At 36.1% G+C, this 24,418-nt stretch overlaps 2 protein-coding genes across 7 annotated transcripts; one reads left to right on the top strand and one right to left on the bottom strand.

The window, feature by feature from the left end:
• Nucleotides 1-20: 20 nt before the first annotated feature.
• On the top strand, nt 21-13,311 carry LOC132168010 (protein THALLO-like). 3 transcript variants are annotated; one of them, XM_059579072.1, is made up of 17 exons: nt 21-99; nt 201-318; nt 693-781; nt 1,159-1,276; nt 2,696-2,844; nt 3,048-3,203; nt 3,427-3,554; nt 6,885-6,972; nt 7,785-7,964; nt 9,131-9,301; nt 9,426-9,503; nt 9,631-9,770; nt 9,853-9,991; nt 11,960-12,213; nt 12,577-12,637; nt 12,721-12,789; nt 12,877-13,311. In XM_059579072.1, the coding sequence occupies exons 2-17, from the start codon at nt 213-215 to the stop codon at nt 13,006-13,008; spliced, it is 2,058 nt and encodes a 685-aa protein (XP_059435055.1). In that variant the 5' UTR covers nt 21-99; nt 201-212; the 3' UTR covers nt 13,009-13,311. The 3 variants fall into 3 exon arrangements, with proteins under 3 accessions (XP_059435055.1, XP_059435056.1, XP_059435054.1); XM_059579073.1 differs by having other exon boundaries at nt 71-99; nt 180-318; XM_059579071.1 differs by lacking the exon at nt 21-99 and having other exon boundaries at nt 108-318.
• Nucleotides 13,312-15,942: 2,631 nt separating this feature from the next.
• On the bottom strand, nt 15,943-23,808 carry LOC132184094 (eukaryotic translation initiation factor 2A). 4 transcript variants are annotated; one of them, XM_059597589.1, is made up of 15 exons: nt 23,719-23,808; nt 23,419-23,586; nt 22,500-22,592; nt 22,073-22,427; nt 21,664-21,850; nt 20,147-20,381; nt 19,999-20,067; nt 19,258-19,359; nt 19,041-19,081; nt 18,038-18,171; nt 17,275-17,338; nt 17,094-17,190; nt 16,875-16,993; nt 16,555-16,577; nt 15,943-16,449 (listed from the first exon to the last, which is right to left on the bottom strand). In XM_059597589.1, the coding sequence occupies exons 3-15, from the start codon at nt 22,537-22,539 to the stop codon at nt 16,362-16,364; spliced, it is 1,554 nt and encodes a 517-aa protein (XP_059453572.1). In that variant the 5' UTR covers nt 22,540-22,592; nt 23,419-23,586; nt 23,719-23,808; the 3' UTR covers nt 15,943-16,361. The 4 variants fall into 4 exon arrangements, with proteins under 4 accessions (XP_059453572.1, XP_059453588.1, XP_059453580.1 ...); XM_059597605.1 differs by having other exon boundaries at nt 22,500-22,577; XM_059597597.1 differs by lacking the exon at nt 23,419-23,586.
• Between the last annotated feature and the right edge of the window lie 610 nt (nt 23,809-24,418).

Below are 24,418 nucleotides of genomic sequence, written 5' to 3'. Positions count from 1 at the left end.
TCCCTTTCGTCTTGGTTTCGTTCCACACTAAAGCGAGAGAGATTTTGAGAGTGCATTGAGAGAGAGAGAGAGAAACCGTGTGAGAGACTGAACAGAGAGGTGCGGTGGTGGCCATAGTCGGTGTGGGTTTATTGTTTTTATTTTATTTCCTGATTTGGATCCTTAAATTTACGGTGTAGGTTTCATCTGAATCGTTGTAGGTTTATAAGGCAATGGGTAAGAGAGGGAAGAGGCAGAAGATAGACACCAGATTCCCTAAGAGAACTGCCCGTGATGACGACGATGCGTCGTTTGACATGGACGACGAAATTGATGCTTGTAAGCTCATTCACTCTTTCTTTCTAAATTATTTGTGTAATTATTGTTTGATTGTACTGATAACAATTTCTTATACAAATACATGATAGTAAATTTAAGCTGGTGCTTGATACTGCTCTTAGTGGTTTTTGATTGGTTGTTTCTTTGTTGTAATAGTTTCAATGTCATGGAATGAATGATTAGCTTATCTTGTCTTACTCCTATTCTAGGTTAGGAAAAAAAAAGATTAATAGGCTTTTCATAATTTGTTTTTTTCATGGGATTGATGGTGACTTTTTTACAAAAGTCATTAAGGTGGAATTTGAGCCACTTACTTCACATTGGTACTATTGAAAGTTGAGAAGAAAGTGTTTGGAGTTGCTTTGTTTTTGCAGTTCACAAGCAGAGGGATGTTGTTCCGCTAGATGTGAATGGCGATGTTGGGGAATCAGATGAAGATGATGCGCCTGTCTTTGATCTCAAGGTTTTTTTTGCCCTTTTATATGCAATTGCAATAGTTGCTCTGAAAATATTATGTGTATTCACCTAGTTGAATGAAAATCTTGGTGTGGATTTATAAATCCCAATGATTTATTTTGTTTAAGATATGCACAAAACTGTTTTTAAATTACAAGAATCTAGGAAAAAATTGTAAGAAGTGATGGATTCCTAAGAGTTGGAACTGTACTTTTAAACATCCTTTTTTTTTTTTTTTTTTGTTGAAAACATATAAATGTGTTCTTCACAACTCTGCTTTAGTTTTAGAGTTTGTTTGGATGAGCATAAGCATTGAACAAGGGAAGTGTTTTCCATTTGTATCTGTAATTTTTCCCCCACCCATTAACACTATGTTGCTTATAGGGTGTCAATGATGATGAGGATGATGAAGAGGATGAAGAGGATGATGAGGATGATGAGGATGATGAGGATGATGACGATTTCAATGCTGACACCCAAGAAACTGGCTTTGCTGCAAAAAGTAAGGAAAAATGGCTTGTGATTCAATGCATTTTGTTGCATTTCATAATTTTGATTGGCTCCTATTATGAGAGTATTGCTCAAGCTGTTTGTTTGGATAATTTTCTGCTGAAAACAATTGCATAACTTTATTTGAGAAAATGTAAACTAAAAGATCAAATCAATAAATCATCTTAACACCCACATATGCTGATACCTTTTTAAGTTAATACGTGAATTTCACTGGAAATGCTGGAAAGAAAGGTGACAACCTGTCACACTTAGCGCATCTTCTGAACTTTGCTGCATTCTGGGCAAAAAGAGTCAGCAAATAGCTCGAGGAAAATATGCTCTAACCAGTTATGGAAATGTGCATGGAACACAAGTAGAGATGGAGTAGTTAGGAATGATTAGCAATAACACTGATTTTTACTGAGAATTTTTTTTTGATGAGTAATTTGTATTGCCATCGTTCAGAACTGGAGACTTACAGTCAACTTTGTAATTTGAAGAGGTTAAATTGTTGTTTAACATTCATCATTTACCTTTGCATCAATATTACAGGGTGTTGTCCGGAAGAATGATCCAAGAAGTCTTTGGATATGATCCGGGCATGATTCCCCCTTTGTTTTAAATTTAGATGCCAAAAATGACTCTTTGCAGTAATTCTGCATTATCCATGCTGTTGATATGCTTATGCTATAATTTTGGGAAAATGTCTGAGAATGGATCGTGTGTGGCAGAAAGATGTTGTAAAAAAGGATAATATATTGCTTTTCTTGAATTACTTATAGCACTTATTTTATTCATTATTTTGTAGTTTCCCTTTAAACAAATTCAAAGTATCTGTCAATTTTGTAAAATAGTTTGTAATATTTAAGAACTAGCATGGATTATTTTGTCACATTTAAGGTTTGTTGTTTGTTTGTAAAATATGATTGTTAACACATGAGATATATTGTTATATTTTTTTCGTTTTGTTGTCCTATCAAATAATTCTCATTCCTTCATTTCAATAATAAATAAAAAAAATTCTCATTCCTTCATATAATCAACAACTCCCTTATATATCATATTGCAACTTCAGTACTCTTTGGTTCAAGTAAGCAACATTGATCATAATTCTTCATTTAAAATGGTTATTAACTCCATAATCATATACTTTATTTCTAATAAGCATAGTTTTCTCATATTTATCACTACAACACCACCAATGGCAACAATAACCCATTAGCAAAGAACACCCATCGATTTTGAGCCTTGCAAAGTATTTCACGTTTGGCCAATCACTTCATTTACTTTATTGCCATATAGTTTGCTGTGCTTCTAAATCACTCAGTCTATATACTTCATGACAAGAACTCTTGCTTAATATTTCCTTTGTTTCTTACAGCGATTGGAGATACATTTTTTTTTAATTAATTATGCATATTGTCTGCAGTTGTTAGGTCTCAGAAATTTTTACGGGAAAAGTTTGGCGGAGTTGAGGATGATATGCATGAAGATGATGATGAAGAAGATGAAGAAGAGCAAAAGCTTATTTGGGGAAAAATGAACCAATATTATCATGCTGATAATCGTGATTTTGAGGTGATTTGAATATTATATGCTATCTGTCCTATCTTCCCCCCTCCCTTCTTTTTCCATCTATATTTGGTATATATTTTCTGTAACAATTAAATAATGCCTTAATGGCAACCATCTTGATCACAAACCATTTTTTTAGTACATTCAGATGCTCATAAACAAATTCGTAATTGAGGTTATTTCTAACTTCTTGGTTTCTGATGAAGCAACAATCAAGCGATGATGAGGGCCCTCTGGAAGAGGAGAAAGAGGTTTTGAAATTGCAGAGGCAAAAAGCAAAATCTTTATCAGTTGAAGACTTTGGCCTTGAAGATATTGATGAAGATGGGAGTGATGAGAGTGATAGGGAATTAACTCTAGAGGTGAGGTTCAATTCTCTCGTCAATTAAAAATAATTTGATAGCGAAAGTCAGTTAATCCTTTGGTCTTGTTTTTTTTTTTCTGTTTTTTTCTTAGGCCTTTTTGAACTTGGGTTATCTCCTTTTGTGCTGCTGTAGTTCATTTTGTTACTTGCTAGTTTAAATTGGACATATAAGCTATTAATTATTTTGAATGACATGTAACCCAATTTCTCTGCTTGTACAGGAAATTTCGACCAAAGGAAGAAGCAGAAATAGAAAAGAAACCACAGATGACATGGGTGTAGCTTATGAAGAGGTTAAGAAAGATCTAAATGCGCTATCAAGGGAGGAACAGATGGATGTTTTATACAGGTGAGGCTTTTCATTTTCTATATTGGTAGTTATCATAGTTATGGAGTTTGGTGTTTTATATCTCTGAACTATATCTTTTGATGACAATTCTATCAGATATGTGATATAAGTTAATAGTATGCTGTTCCATTTTGATCAAAACTAAAAGGGGTAGAAATCTTAAAAGAATTATTGGGAGGGAGGATTTGTAGCAGAGGATGTAATCACCATTCTAGAGCTGAAAAAGTTGTCTTAGAGAAGTAGCAACTTAAAACAATCTGATCTGAGAAGAAATCTAGTAAGTGGTGTTATTTCATAGAAATTTATCTAGTTGACCTACTCTAGCTCGCTTAGAAGAAATCTAATGTTGAATAAGAGTATGTAGAAATCTGATGAAGGAAACTAATGCACGATGCTTAATTGATTCATTTCCTTTTTTTTTTTTTAATTATTTTTTTTTATAGATAATCAAAGAGCTTTATAAAAATAGCGTAAGGCGCCCCAAAGTACACTGAAAGTATACATAAGGACACCAAGAAAATGAAAAAGAAAAAGAAAACGCAAGAAAAACAAAAAAGGACCCAAAATCCACAAAGCAACCCAAAACAGACAAAATCCAAGACCCACAAAACAAACCCGACACCCCGCCGAAAAGACCTACACCCTCTTGCCTTTACAGCGATTGGAACCCTCATAATTGATAGATTCATTTCCTCTTTTAACATAATGGAGTAACTCTATTTGCTTGTCCACTATTCCTAATTGAAAAATACCACATTATGATGACCACAATAATATTTCCTGGTGGTTTTGTTGTATTATTCTCCTTTGTTCAAATCAGGGGTTCCCCTATAATTGTTCTTTCCTAGCCCAAATTCTGTTGAAAGGAAAGGGGAGAAGTTCTAATTGTGCCTTATGAAGAGTAATGCTACACATATTCCCACTCCTACACTCCTACGCTCACACTCCTTAACCTAACTTTTAAAATTACCATTGGATTTGAGATGAATCATTATTAGATTTTGATCTAATAGTAATTTTAAAAGCCACATCAGGAAGTGGGAGTGTGTAGCATTACTCTCTTATGAAACCTAAGATAGTATACTGAAATCTGAGAGGGCTGAATAACATGAATAAAAGGATGAGGATTAGAGGTCTTCTTAGAGATTGGAAGGTGGATATTGTTTGTTTACAAGAGGCAAAATTGGAGCATATTTCTAGGGAGGTGATTAAGAGTTGATGGGGTTGTCACAACATGTGGATTGGTCGTACTTGGGATCGAGAGGGGTTTGAGCGGCTGGTGGAGAAGATTGTGGCTTGAGCGGGGAATTTTTCGGTAGTGTGTTTGTTTAGAAATGTTATTGATAATCATGAATGGGTGTTTGCGGGTGTGTATGGTCCAAATGATGATGTTGAGAGGAAAGGTCTTTGGGGTGAGTTGGTTGGCCTTATGAGTTGGTGGGAGGTGTTGTGGTGTATCGAGCTGATTTTAATGTGGTTCGTTATCCAAGTGAAAGATTAGGCAAATTCAAGACAGTCACCGGCTATGTTGAACTTTTCGGGATTCATTTTTGACCAAGGCCTTATGGACATCCCTCTTGCAAGTGGGGATTTTATATGGTTTGATAATCGTGATTCTCAATCATGGTCTAGAAGTGATAGGTTTCTTCTTTCTCCGGAATGGGAAGAACAATTTCTTGATGTCTCTAAAGGGAGACTCGCTAGAATTTTGGTGGATCATTTTGCCTTTGTTGTTTGGTTGTGGTGTGTCGGGTAGGGGTAAAAGATATTTTAGATTTGAAACTGTGAAATGCACTTGATCAATTTACAGCCCTAGTTAGTGAAATGCACTTGAGAGAAGAATTTGCAAGGTGGGGGCTTTAGGAGGGTGGCAATATCAGAACAATAAAAGACTTTTTTTTTTTTTTTTTTTTTTTTTTAAATTTCTTTTACACTGACTGGGATGGGTACATGTAAGGACTAGTGGTGTAGGAGTTTTAGGTTTTCTGTTTGTAGTATAAGAACCATAGCTTGTCATTTTGTCAAGGGGGCTATTAAGGAGGTGCATCATCAAGTTTACTTGTTTCGTCTTGAGCAAGGACTGTGGAACTTGGCTGAATGTGAGGGAATGTTTCATTTTTCTCCCTTCATTTTCTCTCCTTTTCTAACTATCTAAAGATCGTGGATGTAGAAGGTGGCAGACCACATATACATCAAATCATGTTATACACACACACACACACAGTCATGTATGTGCTTACACAAGGATAGGCTTTTTCTTTGGTGGCTGGATCGTCGTTTCCACGAGGTCTGACTTCCCCAAAAGCCAAATACCCTCTGACCGACCATTCAAATCCACCACATGACTTTCACCAAAGTGAATCTCAGAGATGATTCTCTGAGCATTGGCCCCTGCAAGCCTTGTTTCAACTAGCACGACCACCACTGGGCGGTACATGACAATCAAATCTCTAATGCTTCGCAAAAAATTGGCATTCCCTTCCCCCCTACAATTCCAAACAAGGATTTTCATGGGGAAACAATTGGCAAAAGGTTTCTTATTCTTGGATGAAGAACACCCATCATTCAGACATCCTTGACTCATCATCAAGGCGGTCATCCTCTCCAACAGATCTTGCATTATCGCGATCTCGTAGATAGGTTGGCCCCCCAACATTCCCCGAAGGGACAATCAGGTATAGGGGGACCGGACGTGGAATGGTTGGCAGCTTCTTTGATTCTCCTGTCTGAAAAGATTGTGATTATCACGGTCAGGGAATGAAGAGTCTTGCACGCCCTCCGCGAAATCACCCAGGCGGAGCCAGTTAACATGATAACTGCTGAAGAGGGCAAAGAAGATTGGCGAGAACCTTCTAAACTACCTCCAGCATGGAAGGCTACCTGAATTCTGGACAGCCAACTAGAAACAGAACTTACATTTGGCAGAATGTGTTATCATATTTAGTTTGGCTTTGGTTCTGTGGAATCATCTGGTTCAGCAGCATCTATTTTTGGTTGTTGATTCAGAGCCCCTTTTAAGTGTTGATGGGAGGTGTTTAATATATTTGATTGTTTTTGTGTGAAGAAGGCATTAAGTTTGTTACATTGGTGGTAGGTAAAAATACATGCTCTTCTTGTTATTTGTATTGGTTTATTACTTATCTAAAAACAAGTTCTTACTCTAGCTATTGCTGCTTTACAAATGCTAATACGCTATTTTGCTGGTCTTTTTTGTTTTTGGCCCCTAATGATGGCTTCTTGTTGAAAATGTATGTCTCTGTTTTTCACCAACAATAGCAGTTCACGTCTAATGCTTCTGTGTGGTTGGTTAACAATATTTTTATCCTACAGTTCTGCCCCAGAATTAGTTGGTTTGCTGTCAGAGCTGAATGATTCACTTGAACAGCTTGAAAGCAAAGTGAATCCACTTCTAAGCAAGGTATTTATCTGTTCTTCTTTTACCGTTTTATTAGGTATTATTTGCAGTGTTCCAATGAGGATGACTTAAATGGCATGTGCCAGGAAATGGGTTTATTTTTCTCTGACTTCTGAATCAATCCTTTTAGAGGTGCTGGTATTCTGTTTTATTTTGTTTTGATTATCTGTGTCATCTGCTCGGGGTTGATAATATTTCCCGCCTGGGATTTTGACTTGATATGATTGGTGTATGTGCTGTATCTTTTTGGTTTTTAAAAACATGCTCTTAAAGGTCTGTTTGGTTCCTGTTTATAAAAACAGAAGCAATGCAAATAGCAAACGTGTTTAAAAGAGTGTTTTCAGAGAATTAGTATGTTTTGAAGGAATATCAAAATGTTGTTTTTATAACAGCCTGATTTAAGAGAGCATCAAAATTATGTGTACTAAAACTGTTTTCTATTTCCAGTTCAGGATAAAAGAAAACATTTGAAAACATCTTGTTTGTGAGTTTTCTTCCCATTTGAAAAAAAGAAAAAAAATTAGACAAGCCTGATTCTATAACATTTAGATATTAAGATGCTTGTATATATGGCTGGTTAGGTTGTACAACCATCCAATATAATATACAAAAGTTTTTTAATAAGTAATAAAAAGTATAATTGTTGTTTGTTACTTTTCTTCTTGTGTATTGTGCTGGAGTCTGCATGACCAATTTTCATTTGTGGCTTCTGTGCTAACCCCTGCCCCACAACCCGAAGGGTCTGTAAGATGTAAAACTGCATTTAGATCATTTCTTGGTATTGAGCAATGTAAATGTTTTCATGTTGTGTGAAGGTGAGACAGGGGGAAATCATGATGGAAGGAGGAATCCGCTATTTGGAGGTGAAGCAGCTTCTTTTGCTAGCCTATTGCCAAGCTATAACTTTCTATCTCCTTCTCAAATCTGAAGGGCAGCCGGTTCGTGATCATCCTGTGCTAGCTCGCCTTGTAGAGATCAAGAGCTTATTGGATAAGGTCTTCTCTTCTCGTTCAAAAGGCTAAATTTTCTTCTATATTCATGAAGTTTATTACCTTGAAAATAATAATTTGATTTGCATTAATATTGTGAAAAGGGTGGGTATGTGTGTGCATGTAGCTTATGTTTTCACTTTTCACCATTGCTGATAATGTGTACATGGTGTGCATTTGTGCCCTCTTTAAAAATCAGGTTGCCCTCCCTTGGTGATAATGTATAAAATCAGTTCAATGGTGCACCATGGCTGTTTATCTGTGAATATCATTCCCTGGATAAGTGTAGCAGACCTATACTAAGAGTGCTGCTTGAAATATCCAAATTATAATGCAATAATCTAAAACTAATTCATCCTCTTCTAAAAGTTTGGAAATTCCTTTCTTGTAATAACTAGAATTTTCAGAATATATTGCTAATATTGGTCATTACTAAGATTTATTGTAGCTAACGAGCTCTACCTTAAATGGAACTTCCTCTTCCCACTATAATGGAATGGAGGGTGAAGTCGTGGATTCATGATCCATACCAATAGAAAATAAATATTATGATTAGTTACCATGCTAGATAGGTATGCATTGCTCATGAAACATTAATATATCTAAAGCTTTCCAACTTTTTTGACATACTAAGATTTATATACTCTTTTTTTTCCCCCCTTAGGTAAGTATGATTATTGAATGATTTCCTGTAATTTGCTTTTACATTTGTCTATTCTAATGATTTTTTTTTTTTTTTTTTTTTATAAAAAAAAAATTATGAAAATGCGTTTGATTTGCAAAAATAAAATTGTCAACATATTTGCCAGATGGTTATTAAAACTAAGCAGTTTCTGGTATTGTTTGCCATATTCTTTTGGTAAGAAAAAAGCAGAGAGAATTTGGATGAGGCCTAAGCTTGTTATTATGAATTGGTCAGGTCTGTTGGTTAATAACAGGAAACAAATTGGTAATTTGCCTGTTTACTACTATTTTTTTTTTCAAATTAGTTATATGTGACAATTTATAACCTGTTTGACCATACAAGTACCTGTTTTCTGCCCATTGTATTCCTCTCATTTTGAGCACAAAGATTATTACAATAGTACTTTTTGGTGTGGTGCCCTGCTTTCATAGGTGGAGTTAGTTTCCCTCATGGCTTGCAACTTTCTAATGTTTGCTTCACTAAACAGACAAAACAGCTTGATGGGAATCTTCCATCTGAGCTTGAGGAGTTCCTGAACAACAATCAAGAGGTAGAAATGTTAGTAAAGTTGGGTACAGAGAAAACTGCACTGGCTTCTGATTCTTTCACAAAAGATCAGGAGCCTTATCCTTCAGCTGAAACCCAGGGAGCAACAGTGGTAGTTACTTCTTGACTTTTTTTTTTTTCCCCTGACCAGTTACTTCTTTACTTTGTCTCAGTAATATGTGCTTCTTAAGTGATTCTCTTTATGCTTATCTTTTAGTTTTCTTTTAATACTGCAGGTGGGTGACACAGCTGAGCTGGAAAAGGTGGAGTCTTTGAAGGTTAATGAGAACAAAGCAGGAAAACGTAAACATCAGGTGAAATATAAATCTTAATTCCAAGTAATTGGGATTGGCTACATAAATCATGTTACACTACTCGGCCTATCTTGGGCCATATTGGTTGCTGCAATTTTGCTGATGCACAGCTGTTAATTTATGGCAGAGTGATCAAGTTGGTGGACAGAGCATGGAAATGTTAAAAGTAAGAGCTGCCCTTGAAGAAAGATTGAAACAGAAGGGTATTCTTAGTTCCATAACTCCAAAGCCTGATAAAGCCCAGAGACATCTGAAACCAGTCAATGGGTACTGTTTTCCTCCTAGATCTCTATTATTTGCTTGTTTCTAACATTGTGAGGACTAATTGAGTGAATTTGGAATGTAACAGTCAGCTTGTGACATATGATGATTTTGATGATGATGCTATAGATGTTGTGGGGGCCACTAGATTCAGCAATGGTCATGCTAGTTCATTGAGCTCAAGTAAACTTTCCCAAATTGTTGCTGCAAAACCGAGTAAGCCCAAGGTATAAAACTTGGTGTGACTACCTCTTGGTATGTCTTTAGGGGAGTCTATGTTTCAATTTAGAGTAGCCTGCATATAAAAGATAGCCACTGGTCAAAAACAATACTGTTGATCTGTTTGATAAAGTATCTGTGTGCTACTCAAAGAATATTTTTCTTAGTACTTTTTTTTTTTTTTTTGAAAACATTGAACATGGGCATCATAATTTGCTCGCTCATGTTGGTGTCAATTTTGCAAACCATGTTGGATATTCCTCCAAGGTAGGAGCATGATACTGACTTTCATGCTTCCTTTCTACCCTTGCATATTTAGCTGGGACAAGAAAGTGCCCTTACATGTCTAATCATTAATTACTACTCCTTAGGAATATATGTTTTGATGGAAAAAATTAATTAATTTTGAACATGTTGCTTCAATTGTTTGCTCTCTTCAAGTTCTTAAGATTTCTCATGTAGCAATTAGGGAAAACGTTAGCCATATCTGCGCTATCACTCCAAAATGACTAATAAAGTTGCAATTAGAACGCCCTAGAATCACTTATCCTAGTCTCACATAGTAAGAAACCAATGTGGGAATTAGCATCCATGAGCACATTTTATAATCTACCCACTCAATGTGGGGAATTCATCTTCCCAAGGTGGGACTAACTTGGGTGCCACAATCTTCCCCACTCAAACCCTTGACAGTCAAACATGATGTTACTAGGTTGCTCTAATACCATTTATAATAACCTAGAAAAAGTGCTTGCCACATATGTAGTCACTCTAAAAGGACTAGTCATGTTGAAATTGGAACTCCCTAGAATCACTTGTACAGCCTAGTCTTACCTAGTAAGAAACCAATGTGAGACTTAGCACCCATGAACACTTTTTATAATCCCTACTCAATGTGTGGAATTCATCTTCCTAATGTAAGACTAACTTGAGTATCACAATTTACCTCGCTCAAATCCTTGACCTTCTCGTCAAGGTCATCGTTATGCAGTGCCTTAGTGCCACATGGTGTTACTAGGTTGTTTTGGTACCATTTTTGACGACTTAGGGAAATCACTAGTCGTATATGTGCTATCATCCCAAAATGACTAGTCAAGTTGCAATAGGAGTTTCTAAGAATCATCTATATAGCCCTGTCTTACTCACTCAATATGGACAATTCATTTTTCCAGTTGAGAGTAAGTATTAAATCACCACTTATTCTAAAAGCTTAAGCTGATTGGAAGAGCTGAATTTAATCATTTAATTATATTCGTGAAATATTTAATTTAAATGGAGGTTGAATTGACGGAGTCAAGGTTCGAACTCATGACTTCTAACTTTGATACTATGTCAAACTACCACTTATCCCAAAAGCTCAAGCTGATAAGAAGATATGAATTTAATCATTTAATTATATTTTAACACTAACTTGGGTGTCACATCTCAGTAGCACCAAAATCACTATTTGCAAGATTCAATTTTTCTTTCCCCATTTTAGAGCATGACTGTACATGAAATCTTAAAGACCTAACTTGTCTTAAATATGTCCTCAAATGAATATTCTAGTCACTATCAAACCGCTGACTGTCATACCTTGAATGATTTCAACGGGCATTAATTCCTGCCTTCCTGCAACTTACAACTCTAGTTTATTTGACTATTTATCTGTTAGCGTTCAGGTTTTTTGTGTGGGTGATTATATCTGGTCAGTTGTGGTCTAGAGTTTTTACCTTTAATCACAGCCTAGGGATTAATGGATCTGCAGAAATTTTGGTTGTGATCTATAGGAAAATCTTTCGTATGTACTTTTTTGAATATTGATTCTTCCTCTTTCTGATAAAATTTCCTACTACTACTAATTAAAAGTGAAAAAAAAAAAGAAAAAAAAAAGAAAAGAAAACGACTTGGGTAAACCATGATAGCTAGTTGACTTTGTTGAGAAGTTTACAACTATCACTATTGAAATAACATCTGCAAGCAATCTTTTCTGGAAGGTGGTCTCTGGTGATGATGATTTACCTAAGAGGGATGATATAGGAGCAAGGCGGAGGAAGCATGAGCTCAGAGTCTTGGCTGGAGCTGGAATCATATCTGAGGATGGTATTGAGGATGAAGTTGGCAATGTTGATACTGGTGGGGATGCTGACATGGAGGATGGTGATATAGAAGATTCAGAAGTCGAGTATTATAAACAAGTTGAAAAAAGACGGGCTGCAAAACTTGCTGCCAAAGCAGAGATGTATTCAAGGTATGTTTCTGCACTTTGATTAGTTACTTTTTTTCTTCCTCCTATTAATTTTAGTCAGGTTGCTTGCTTTATTATGTTCTCTGCTAGGGATTTATATTTCCTAGTACATCGAAGAATAAGATTGATAACTCATCCAAGTTCCTTTGCTATATAGTATACGCTTTAGGTTTATTCTCAAGTGCTATAGATCACTCTCTCTCTCTCTCTCTCATATATATATATTCTTGTGCATGTGTTTCACTGTAACTAGGTACTTTTTTCATTGTTATTATGTTTCTTGCAATTTTTTTTTTTTTAATGGTTTGTGAGTGCCAATCGAGCCCTTAATCGTGGTTGTCTTCTCCAACATGCTTTCTTCGGCAGGACCTCAGCAATTCCATCATTGCCTGAAACTTCAGATGGAAAACGGCTGATTACTTATCAGGTGAGCACACCCCCACTTTCACTGGCTTGTTAGATCTTCACCATGAATCAGTCTTTGGACTCATCATATATTTCCTGCCACAGATGGAGAAGAACCGGGGGCTGACTCGTAGTCGCAAGAAGCAGACCAAAAATCCAAGAAAGAAGTACAAGGTATTACGCCAGAAACTCTGCTTGGATGTAAATTGCGGCATCCTCTGAATTAGTTACTAATCTCTCTCTCTCACCCAAAATCTGCAGGAACAACACAAGAAAAAGCTGAATCGTCGGAAGGGGCAGGTGCAGGAGATCAGGAAACCTGCTGGTCCTTATGGTGGGGAAACCACTGGAATTAATGTAGGTACCAGCCGGAGCACCAGATTCAAGAACTAGTTACGATTTCTTTGGTTCAATTTCTGTACTTCGTCTAGTGTTTTTTTTTTTTTTTCCTTGTTGGATCATGTCTCATGTTAGTGTTGGCGCATCCAAATTTCCATAGAGATATCAAAGTTTTTGTTGGATCATGTATGAAGTTAGGTTTGCGCATCCAAATTTTGATATGATATATAAATATGTATACTAAATATTTCAAGAGGAAAGGCCCAAGGCTTCAAAAATTGAGCCATGGTTATTTTAAACATTATTGATGATTTTACGTTTTATCCGTTGAATAGTAATCAAAATCTGTTGGTACTAGGATAAGATTATCCCTTGGTCCATCTTTTTCTTTTTTTTTTCTTTTTTTTTCCTTGGTCTATCTCATAAGTAGGAGATGAAGTATTATTCTTTTGAATAAAAGGCCCGCGACTGGAGTAGCATTCTTTAGTCATCTGCAGACTGCAGTAGGGGGCAGTGCCTATCATCTTTATCATTTTGTTATTTTATCTTTTGATTAAAATTTGTCTTTCAAACTTTGGTGCCTCTTGGCTTTTGTTAAAGAATTTCTTCTGTTAAACATGAAAATTAATTTTTCAATGGTAGTTGGTAAATGGATTTTTAGATTGAGAAGTGTTATACATCCATCTCTTATCCTTGTATTTTTTTTTTTTTTTAGCAAATTCACTATTAAATTTGTAAGATCTACACTGGTCTCACATCTTTAATGATGGATTTACCAATTTCTTATACGAAAATAGACAAAAGACGAGCAAAAGATAGAAAACAAACATTTCTCCTTTAAATTTTACTTAAATTACTACATTTTTTAACATGCTATTAACTTGCTTACTTAAACTTTAATCATGGAGGATTAATCTGAGAAAATAATGGAGGTGGTCTTTAAACAGTATGAATGTCTATGACTGAAAAAAAAAAAAAAAAAACTAGTGTGGATGCCTATGACCAAAAAAAATGGAATCTGGTGATATTGTCCAATTTCACTGTTTTGGCTGACCAGAATGAGTTCAGTTACTAAAGATATACGACAGGATCCGCCATTGTCCCAACTCGTGTTGGGGGTTTAAGTCCATACCTAGGACAAACGACACAAATTTTTGAGTGTTATTTTTGTGGAAAATTATATCAAACATCTCACTTTGCCTCAGTTTTGTTTTAATTTATTTTAAGATTGGAACTGTGGACTAGATCCAATCAAACACTTCTGTCTATTTTTTCTGTCAAATTTATTCTATAAATAACGTGAAAATGCAATTATATATCAAGATGAAGAAAAAAAAGGAAAAATAAAAAATTGGTCCGAGTCCTTTTGATTGAAATTGTTATTGTTATTATTATTATTATTATTATTATTATTATTATTATTTTTTGAGGAGAATAGAGCGATTTCTATAGAATGAAAAACCAAATTAAGCACACCACTTTACAGAGATAATATCTGAAATACAATGAGGGACTTCTTCAATAAGACCTTCTTCCATAGTGAGAGAAAGTGCTTCTTTCGCAAGACAATAGATTGCACTGTTAAGATATCATCCAACATAATTAATCTTCCAGCTATGAAGACTGCTTAATATCCCTCGAGCTTCCTCAATAATATGTCCATAACGGCTCGAACTCCTGCCATCTTTCCTAAGTGCCTGCACCACTTGAAGAGCATCGCCTTCCAAAACCACCCTATAAAACCCTAGCTCACGACATAGATGGGTTGCTCTCAATGCCGCAATTGCCTCTGCAATATCTGACTCAATAATATGATCTCTTGGTGACGATAGAGTAGCCAAAACCTCTCCCATCCCATCTCTAACTATAACACTGATACCCATTTTCATCCTATGTTTATCCACAGTAGCATCCCAATTTACTTTAACAAAGCAATTATTGGGAGCTTCCCATCTGAGATCGTTTATATTCCCCCTAATAACAATTTTCTCATTCTGAGAATTTGCTGCATGATACGTCTTCAACGATTCCCTGACACATCCGACCACTGTGCTAGACGGGCTGATCTTATTCTCATAAACAAAGGTGTTACGTCGTAGCCATAGTTGTTGAGCAACACCACCATGAATTCCATGTCCTCCTTACTCAAAAGTCTTAGAAGCTCCTCCCATATAAACACAAATTCGTTGTGATTGACGCTCATTTTCTAAATATGTCTAGCACACCTACTCCATATGTCCAGTGTTGTTAGACAGCTCCATAAAACATGCCCCGTAGTTTCCAACTCTGTGCCACAAATGGGGCATAAAGGATCCTCTGTGATTTTTCGTCGGCACAAATTTGATTTCGTAGCTAGAACATTGTGACATGCTCTCCATATAAACACCTTCACAACATTAGGAGTATCTTTTGATTGAAATTATTAATTCAACAGCAAAGTAGACTCTTTGATTGAAATTGGTCCAAATCCCTTTTTTTTTTTTTTTTTTTTTCCTGAAAACTAGGGTTGGAAGTAAGGTAAAGAATAAGTGGAAGCTTCATGGTGCATCTCCCACACAAAATCTCTTGCGCAATGGAGGGAAGGGGTTGTGAGGAAACATTATACTCTATCAATTCTCATTAATCGTCTTGATGGCTTTGCAACAATCAGGGCCAATAGTCCCAATTTGACCTCTAAAAGGTGATCACTCTTAACATTTTTGGTTTATATCTTTCTCAGAAGCCTATGGTGGTTGGTCATGAGGTTTTAACCACTAACTGCTAACCATAACTGTCTTTTCACCCCTACTTCTACATGCAACCAAACTAAGGAATGCATTGGGAAAAAAGAATACATCTGGTGGTTGGCCATGAGGTTGTATGACTAGGGCACCAAGCCAACATCACCATACACAAGAATCAACCGCACCGAGAGGGTCATTGCTGTTAACTTTGCTGCCATGCTATACGATTATACGATTTTTAGAGACTTGGAATTTATATAGTAAATTCTGAAATGAAGTAGATGGAAAACCACAGTTATATAGTAAGTGGAACCAAATCACACCACAAGGTTGGATGGAAAACCATCATTTATCAATGCAGCTTAAATTTGAATTCATTATGTACCAACCAGCCTTGGTACTGCTGAAAAGAACTAGATGTATGATCCATCCTATAATGTTACACATCTTTTGAAACATCGTCCCCATGTTACATGCTTATAGTCTAATGCTTTTATTTTGGTCACCTCAAAATTGTTTGAGAATCCAACCCAAAACCCTGCTCAAGAAATAATATACGCTGAAACCTGATCAAGAAGGGTCTCAACTGCAGTGAGATTCACACCAGAAGCCTCAAAGTCAGTCCCATCAATTGTCTATGCCGGATTTAGGATCCATTTTTTGGGACAAAATTCCTGCATTCAATCATGTACCACTGGCAGCCTCGGCAGCCTTTTTCTCTTTCTGTTTCTCCCTTTTTTTCTTGTTACGCGATGCATTCTTGCCCATTGCTCTAAATTAATCAACAAATTGATGAGCGGTTCATCATGAAATCAGCTTTATAAAAATCCAATCCATGAACATAAAGAACAAATGAACAAATAAGGAGTGTACTTACTCGTTAGGACTCTCCCCAAACAGCTGCCATTACAAAATCATCAAATCATCAAAACAGCACAAAGCAATTAATACAATCCAACAGAAACTCAGTCGAAGCAAATTGGAAACTTGTTTTAATTTCAGCAAATACAAATAAACTCATCTCAATTATAAACAATTATAATTGCATGCGTAATCTGAACACACAAAAAATTGGTCTGAGCACACGTGCCAAACGCATCTAAATGATGGACTCGGCCCTTGATTTAAATAATAATAATAATAATAATAATAATAATAATAATAATGATAAAGAAACCAGATCTAGATCATTTATACCTCTGCCTGAACAGCAGCTGCATTCTTAGCATGTGGTGGGCGATATGCTGCAGGCTTTTGTGCAGGAGGGTTGTTGGAGGTGGTTTTTGTGGAAGCCTGGGAAGCTTTTGACCCTTGTCCTGAAAATAGTTCAGTCTCTCCAGTCAAAAAATAAAAAAGTATACAAGTGATCAATCCAGGAACGAATAAATATTCAAAACACTATGTATGAGACAGAACCTTGTGGCTTGGTTTCTTCGACCTTTAAGGAGTCAATAGACTTGATGAGTTCAACAATTTCACCATACCTATCGGGTGAGACTGGTTTCCAATCAGCCTGTATACAGATTCTTAAAAAATCAAATTGAGTAAGCTAAGCTGATATAAGAACACTCGAAGAACGGTCACGGTCAACACTGACCTGGTACAACTTGTCAAACATCTTCTTGAAGTATAAGGTTCCGTTGTAGTGGAAAATTTTAATCCTACAATAAGAACAGGAAAATCGTAAAATGATTCATTTGGAATAAGTTTCCCAGGAACAAATCATTAGACTGAATCCCATCCTCCTTACGGTACTTAATTTATATAAACCATCAAAATATAGCATGGGAAAAATATATAAATATCCTAAGACTTCCATTTGATGCTTTTCAAGTATAAATAATTCAAGGTTTCCTTTCAAGTCACAAAAGGACTTATTTTCTACATACTATCACAATACTTGGAACATATGCTTAGGCGCTAAGTCACACCTTGTAGTTTAAGCATCATTAACTTTTGGTAGCGAAATTGGAACCAAATATACACTACAAAAGTTGAAACTGTACTCAACCAGTAAGGATATTCCCATCGGTTTAATATTAAGTCAAGAACATCAAAAAATCCAACCAAATGGAACAATTTAATCGATATAAGGTGGGCAATCTGAATGATCTTTAACATCAAGAACAGAATTTTGCGCCCATGGATGGACAAATACTTAGCTTGGGATGATGGTAAGGTGAATCAAAATTTAGTTGGAAAAGGTATTCAATCAATCAAAATGGGATTTAAGCCTAAAAACACAGTTCTAGGTAAACATGTCGAAATGGCTTAGTATACACCATTGACATGCACCAACTACCTACTTACCCTCGCTTCCAACCGCACAAAATGTTAAAATATAAGAAGGATTAACCTACCCATTGTCGACTTGTAGTCTTGGAGCTGTTGTAGCAGTCATGAAATAGCGTCCATCTGAGGACCACTCACTCGTCACAGACCATTCAGCCTTGGTTGTTCCAAGTTGCTTCTTCTCTACATAGTCCCAAAATGCCTAGGGTATAAATGAACTCCAGATATGAGAAACAGTATATGTTGGTTCGATAAAGAAGCTATGACATTTGTAGATACAACTTTCTTAATTTTCAACCTCTTTTTCCTTCAACTTTTCATTAAGGAAAAACCTAATTCAAAGAGTGGGGAAAAAGCTGGAAAGGCTCCACAGAGTGGGAAAAGAGCAAGAGAGACACAGGAGAAGAAATAGCAACTGATTATCTGTCCCAAAGTCCCAGTCCCCGGATGAAGAACCTGAGAAGTATTCCTACAAGTAGAACTGTCAGTCTCAGAAACCGAGTGCAACAATATTCTTTCACCTCACCTTACATCTTGCGATATCAATATCTCCAACAAAGACTTGTAAAAGGATCTAGCAATCCTTTCACACAGAAAGGCTCCCAAGAAGAGATTTAATAAAATAAAAATAAAAAAAGTGTCCAACTATTGACCAAGCACATGACGTAACTTTTGACCAACCACATTCAACAACTTAACTGATTATGTTGATCAACAAGTAGAATTCTATTTTACAATTTTCCAACACGGAAGAAATCACAACTGATTTTTTTTTTTTGGGGGGAAAGATGAGAGTCATAGTCATGGTAGGACCAAATTGAAACTTCCTTTTTTTAATCACAAAAGACAAAAGAGGTAAGGAGCCATTGCTGGTGCAAAGCAAAAGTCTCGGGCTGCCAAGCACAAGTGTGCGGATTCTTGAGAGTAACTACTTCATAATTAAAAAAAATGCTGAGGGGTCAGACTGTATCCGAGAAGCCACCCTCCCAGAATTCCACTTAAGTGGGACCAAAACTAGGTAATGATCCTTTTAAAAGACAAAAGAAAGCAAGAGCATCTAAAATAACATACCATATCACCAGGCAAGTTTCCAAAACCTGCCAAACATAGAACTACAAAACAAGAGAATTAAGGCCACAAATGTAAAAAGAATTTTCTTTTCTTCTAGATACATATATATAGTCAAAGCATTTTTATCGAAGAATTATGAATTTACTTTTCTGAAGAAGTATGAGATCAATTTTTTTAACTGCTCATCCAAAAAAAGAAAAAAGAAATGAGAGGATACATTTCCCTTTTGGGTTCCACCGGAGAGTATTGTATGGGCCTGTTCCAAGCTCAAGTAGAGGATTACACTTCTTGTCAAACACAGTTGCTCTAGCGGGCATAACTAAAATTAGTTAAGGAGCAGTGCAATAATCATGCCAACCATTGCAAAAAAAAGATCCAAAACAGATTACAAGCAGGACATATGGATGCAAAATCATCTGCATTTCATTTTCAAAATCCACTAAAATTCCAATCAAACCTATGCATAGCAATAATAAGCATTCAAAATAGAAGAAAAAGGAAAATCTTTTTAGAAATTAAAAAACCTTGGTCCATCACAATTGACACTAGAGAATCATTACCACATGCTCAGTGACTGAGGATCCACTAGTGGAGGAGCCCCACTCCGACTATTATTCTTGTCCCATCAGACTTTAAAAAAAGAAGTAACCATAATGAAATACAATTAAGAAGTCAAAAACTAAAAATCCAGAGTGTTTTCTCAATACACAGATTTATGAATTGATATGTCCGACCAGGAATCTTTTTAGAATATCTCAATAAAAAATACTGAACCAGAATGACCACTGAATATCATGAACCAGCCCCAGATATAGATGCTTGTGAAATATATTCCAGAAATCCAGGATATTGTCCCTAGGTTACGCTTATCCTAATAACACGAGTCACCATTAGAAACATCTGCTTATTTGGGCAGTTGTCTCCCTGAAATATGTAATGCAACGGAGAAAAAGGATACATCCATAAACAACTGCAAATTCTGAACCGGAAGATGACCACTGAACATCATGAACAGGCCCCTCTTTACCTGCCAGTTTATTCAACAATTAGTTGCTCACAGGCAGGTAACACCAATATTTGATTTACAATAAAAATTTAGAACATACGAAGAGACACGACTCCTTCATAGGTCCCATCTGTTGTCAAGTAGATTAACTTTGATTCTCCATAGTAACTTTGGTTGGTTTTATCAACATCAGACTGCACCACAACTAGAAGCCCAGTAGAGCCATGATTCCAATTCAATTGCACTGTTGAACATCGGAAAAAACTCCGACGAGCAATAGGTTGACTCTGTGAATCTTTTCCACAGGCAAATATCTGGACACTGGCAGGAACCCCCTACATAGGTAGAATGTTCATCATCGGAACAAACTAATAATGAACGAAAAACCTTGAACATGAACTAATAAGAAAACCTTGAATATGAAAATTGAACATCAGTCGAATTTCTAGATGCCTGTATGTTATCAGAAAATGAATTCATGTCTCTAGCCTAAATGGACGCTAGGCCACCCATTGGATCTGCTGAACCTCCAACCACTACTTATGTTGACAAATTAGTCAAACAAATTCGTAACTGTGTATGATACTCCCAAGTAGATAACACAATTACATATGATTGATCGCATGAATCAAATGAATTTAATTTCAATATTTTCTGCATTTCAAAGATTCTACCAATTCTGACCTTCTCTTTCACAAAATTTCGAAAAAAACAACTCAACCAATCCTTAACCCCAAATACATGGGTCTGCCAAGCAATCGGGTATTATCTCAATTTCTGTTGTGATCAAAAGAGACAGAAGTCAAAACTTTTTGAAGTGAAATAAAAATGGAAAACTCTAGTCTGCAACAAAGTTGCCTAGAATGTGGTGCGTTGGGGCTTACCGTATGGGTATGAGGACATGATAGGTTCCTAAACCTGCTATATATTATGTTCGGGCTAGGCTTCATTGATATGCTATTTGAGGTTGTGGTTCACATCATAAAGCTTATTTGGCTTGCTTTGGCATGATTTGTACATATATGCATACCTATATACAACTATCTGAATAGAATCTTATGTACGTACATTCATATATATTTACAAACACGGAATCTTATGTACGTACATTCATATACATTTATAAACATGGAAAATTTATTAGTAACATGTCCTTTTTTCTCTTTATCATCAACATATACTACAACCTATGTAATGAAGTTTTTCTTATAAGATATAGAAATTCATTAAAAAGTGAAAGGGCACTACCCAAGCAAACAGGAAGTAGACAAGAAAAACACCTAACCAAAAAACTTATGTAATGACGTTTTAGCCAAATATCCCTTCTTTATTCAAAAGGATTAACAGGCCTAGTACATTGGGGTAGCTATTTTTGGAGAATTGGAACGTCAAAGTACCATAATTCAGGATGCATGATCTGGTCCTGGATTTGTAGAGTGGGTAAGGCGATCCAGTAAGTCTGGTCTGCAACCCACATCTCTGGGATATGCAGAATGTTATAAACTTGGGACACAATTAAACAGCAACCAACATTCCCATGTAATTCCAAGCTATCACTTCTTATATCAAAAACACAAACCAGTCCCCAGAATCAGCCAGGGTCTGTGGAGCACAAACCTTAGATTCTGGAACAAATGCTGCCACGTGGGACCCAGGGGCTTTAGAAAGCTCAATTGCAGCCACTCCAGGAACTCTAATCCGATGGACAACTCCTTTGGAGAAATCCCCAGCATCAAAAAATTGGATCTCATTAGTTGCCAGCCGACATGCAACAGTTTCATCAGAGCTAAACTGAATTGAGGGCCTGAGCAGAACAACCAACAATTAAAAATGCAAAAAAAAAAAGAACCTCCATTAAAACATGTATAAACCTCTGTTTTTCCAGACAATTGAGCTTAAATTCTCTATTAGGCATCATATTATAATCATCTTGTATACTATAAATTATTTACGAGGAAAGGGTCAAAACTAGTCAAAAAATTTCAAATTTACCAAAATATGAGGCCTTGAAAATTACTAGACATACCATGTGGCTTTTGTCATGTTCTTTTGGAATTGATGATAGACAGCATCACCAGTCTCCGTCTTCCATACGATCAAATTTTTTTCCTGTGGTGTTGAAGCTTTTTGAAAGGTTTGAATAAAATTCCCACATGGGGACAAGGAAGCTGCAGCTAGATTGGGGAGTTGAAAAGATCTGATTTCCTTGGAGCTGCTGCAATCATATATGCTAAGCACATTGTCAGATTTCATCACCAAGAGTCTGGATCCATCTTCACTGAACTTTGCATTCGAGCAAGGAACCTTTTCAATCTTAATACCAGGTTGACCATTGCTGAATGGAGGCCCGTTCCATAGTGAGAACCCTTCTGGTCCCCGAACTGCGAGAGGAGAAAGAAAAATAAGAGAGAGATAATATACAGTTGATAATACAGAAAACTACAATTAGGTACCTAAGATCTCCAAAGATGGTGAGGGGTCAATGGCCGCCATAGCAGGCTGACAGAGGTCTATGTGAAGGAGAGGCTACCCTGTTCATAAAATGACTGCAAAAGAGTGTTAGGACGGATCTTTACAAGAACAATTTTGCTTCAGCAAGATAATACTAGAAAGCTTGCCACTGAAGTACTTAAGCCCACAAACAAATGCTAGATAAATTATAATGCCTTTAAATTTCTGGGTATTATCCTGTGAAGGGATTATTCGTTCTTTCCATTTTTAGGGTTAAATGCCCTTTTGATACTTGGATTTTAACGACTTTATTTTTTTCCACCTAGATTTTGTTTTGTATCATAGATGGTACATATCTTATGGGTAAATACGGAGATAGTACCTCCGTCTATATTCCGTCCATGAAACTACAGGATCTCCATGTCAACAAAAAAAAAAAAAATTGAGGGGTGGCTTGAGCAGAGGTACTATCTCCGTATTTATCCATAAGACATATACCATCTATGATACAAAACAAAACCTAAGTAAGAAAAAATAAAGTTGCTAAAACCCAAGTATCAAAAAGGCATTTAACCCTAATTTTTATCCTAGAGCTAAAGCTCATTGTGATATACTGCCATCTCCGAGCTTCAAAGACATATGATGCAACTTCTCTCGAGTAAAGTTGCAGTGTCTCAAACAGCAAAAGTGACACATTTCCCAGCTGTAAAATCTAGATTGATAAGTATGCATTAAGATTTATGTCATCGTTTGTTTGGTCTTCTTTTTGTTTTACCCCCACTATAATCTAAATACCTTCTCAATTATCTGATGAGCACAATTTTGCATAAAACAACATAGAAAAACAAAGCATCAGACAAGTAACTTACATTCAGCGTCAAAACAATCCTTTAAATACAAACAACAAGGAAGCAGATATACCTGTTGGGATTCTATGTTATTGCTCGTAAAATCACACGGAATCTGCCAGTGCTATCTCTCAGCTACTAATAGATTAATTGACATCATTCTAATTAATAGACAAGCAAACAATGAACTGTGCTAAAAGGGTTCAATGCTATCACTTTTGAGCTTTTCAATCCTCGGGTACTGCAAATGAAATGTTCAATATGCAAACTTTTTAGTCTTTTTTCTTTTCGTACGTTTTCTCGGCAACCAAACGGAGCTTAATCATTAGAAGTTGAACATCAAGGGTTAAGAGAGAGAGAGAGAGAGAGTTACCGGGTCGGAGGATGTAGCCGGAGAAAATGTCGCCCAAATAGAAGCGATCTGCGAATTGGGCGTGTTCGGGTAGGCGGACCTATAAATGGGCGGTGTATGGATTGGGCTTCAAACCTGGAAAGAAGGCAGCCCAGTACCCAAAGAAAAGAATAAGGTCGACAAGCAAACGCATTAGGGCATGTTTGGATTACGTTTGAAAAATAAAGTTTTTAAGTCAAAAAATATTTTTTGCAAAATCTTCATGTTTAAGCTTTTTTCAAAAGTGCATTTTGGTCATTTTTTGAATAAAAAAGTCAAAAAAAAAAATACTTTTGAAATTTTTTACTAAACATCTAAATTTTTGTTTGGCACAGCTTTTTAAGTTCTCTAACGTGATTAACAGGCCATTTGGTAGACTCTTATACGATTTTCATACAACTATGATGATGTGGCGGTAAAAATCAACATTTGAATAGACAAAAGCTTGTAAAAATAAAAATTAATAGCTGATATTCAATATCACATCATCATAATTATATAGTAGTCGCATGAAAGTCTACTAAATATCATTTCTCATATTAATTAGAGACTTTCTTTTCTTTCCAATCATTTTCATTGGCTAAGACAATGGAACAAGGGTGCTGTAGTTGAGAGAAATTAATATGGGCTTGAAAGTTGAAACCACAAAGTGTGGAAGCAGGATATATTTGTGGCTTCTTGA

Source organism: Corylus avellana, chromosome ca1, assembly GCF_901000735.1.
Source record: "Corylus avellana chromosome ca1, CavTom2PMs-1.0".
NCBI classification, from domain to species: domain Eukaryota; kingdom Viridiplantae; phylum Streptophyta; class Magnoliopsida; order Fagales; family Betulaceae; genus Corylus; species Corylus avellana.
The sequence above is the reverse complement of the archived record's forward strand: the minus strand, read 5'-3'. Positions and strand labels throughout refer to the sequence as shown.

Excerpts from the sequence above, each read along its gene's own strand:
- LOC132184094 (XM_059597589.1), bottom strand. The coding sequence starts at position 22,539 with ATGGCGGCCATTGACCCCTCACCATCTTTGGAGATCTTAG. Across the intron at positions 22,428-22,499 it reads ACCATCTTTGGAGATCTTAG|TTCGGGGACCAGAAGGGTTC; the intron begins GTACCTAATTGT and ends CTCCTCTCGCAG. Across the intron at positions 17,191-17,274 it reads TGTTTGACAAGTTGTACCAG|GCTGATTGGAAACCAGTCTC; the intron begins GTCAGTGTTGAC and ends ATCTGTATACAG.
- LOC132168010 (XM_059579072.1), top strand. The coding sequence starts at position 213 with ATGGGTAAGAGAGGGAAGAGGCAGAAGATAGACACCAGATTCCCTAAG. Across the intron at positions 782-1,158 it reads CGCCTGTCTTTGATCTCAAG|GGTGTCAATGATGATGAGGA; the intron begins GTTTTTTTTGCC and ends TGTTGCTTATAG. Across the intron at positions 9,992-11,959 it reads CAAAACCGAGTAAGCCCAAG|GTGGTCTCTGGTGATGATGA; the intron begins GTATAAAACTTG and ends CTTTTCTGGAAG.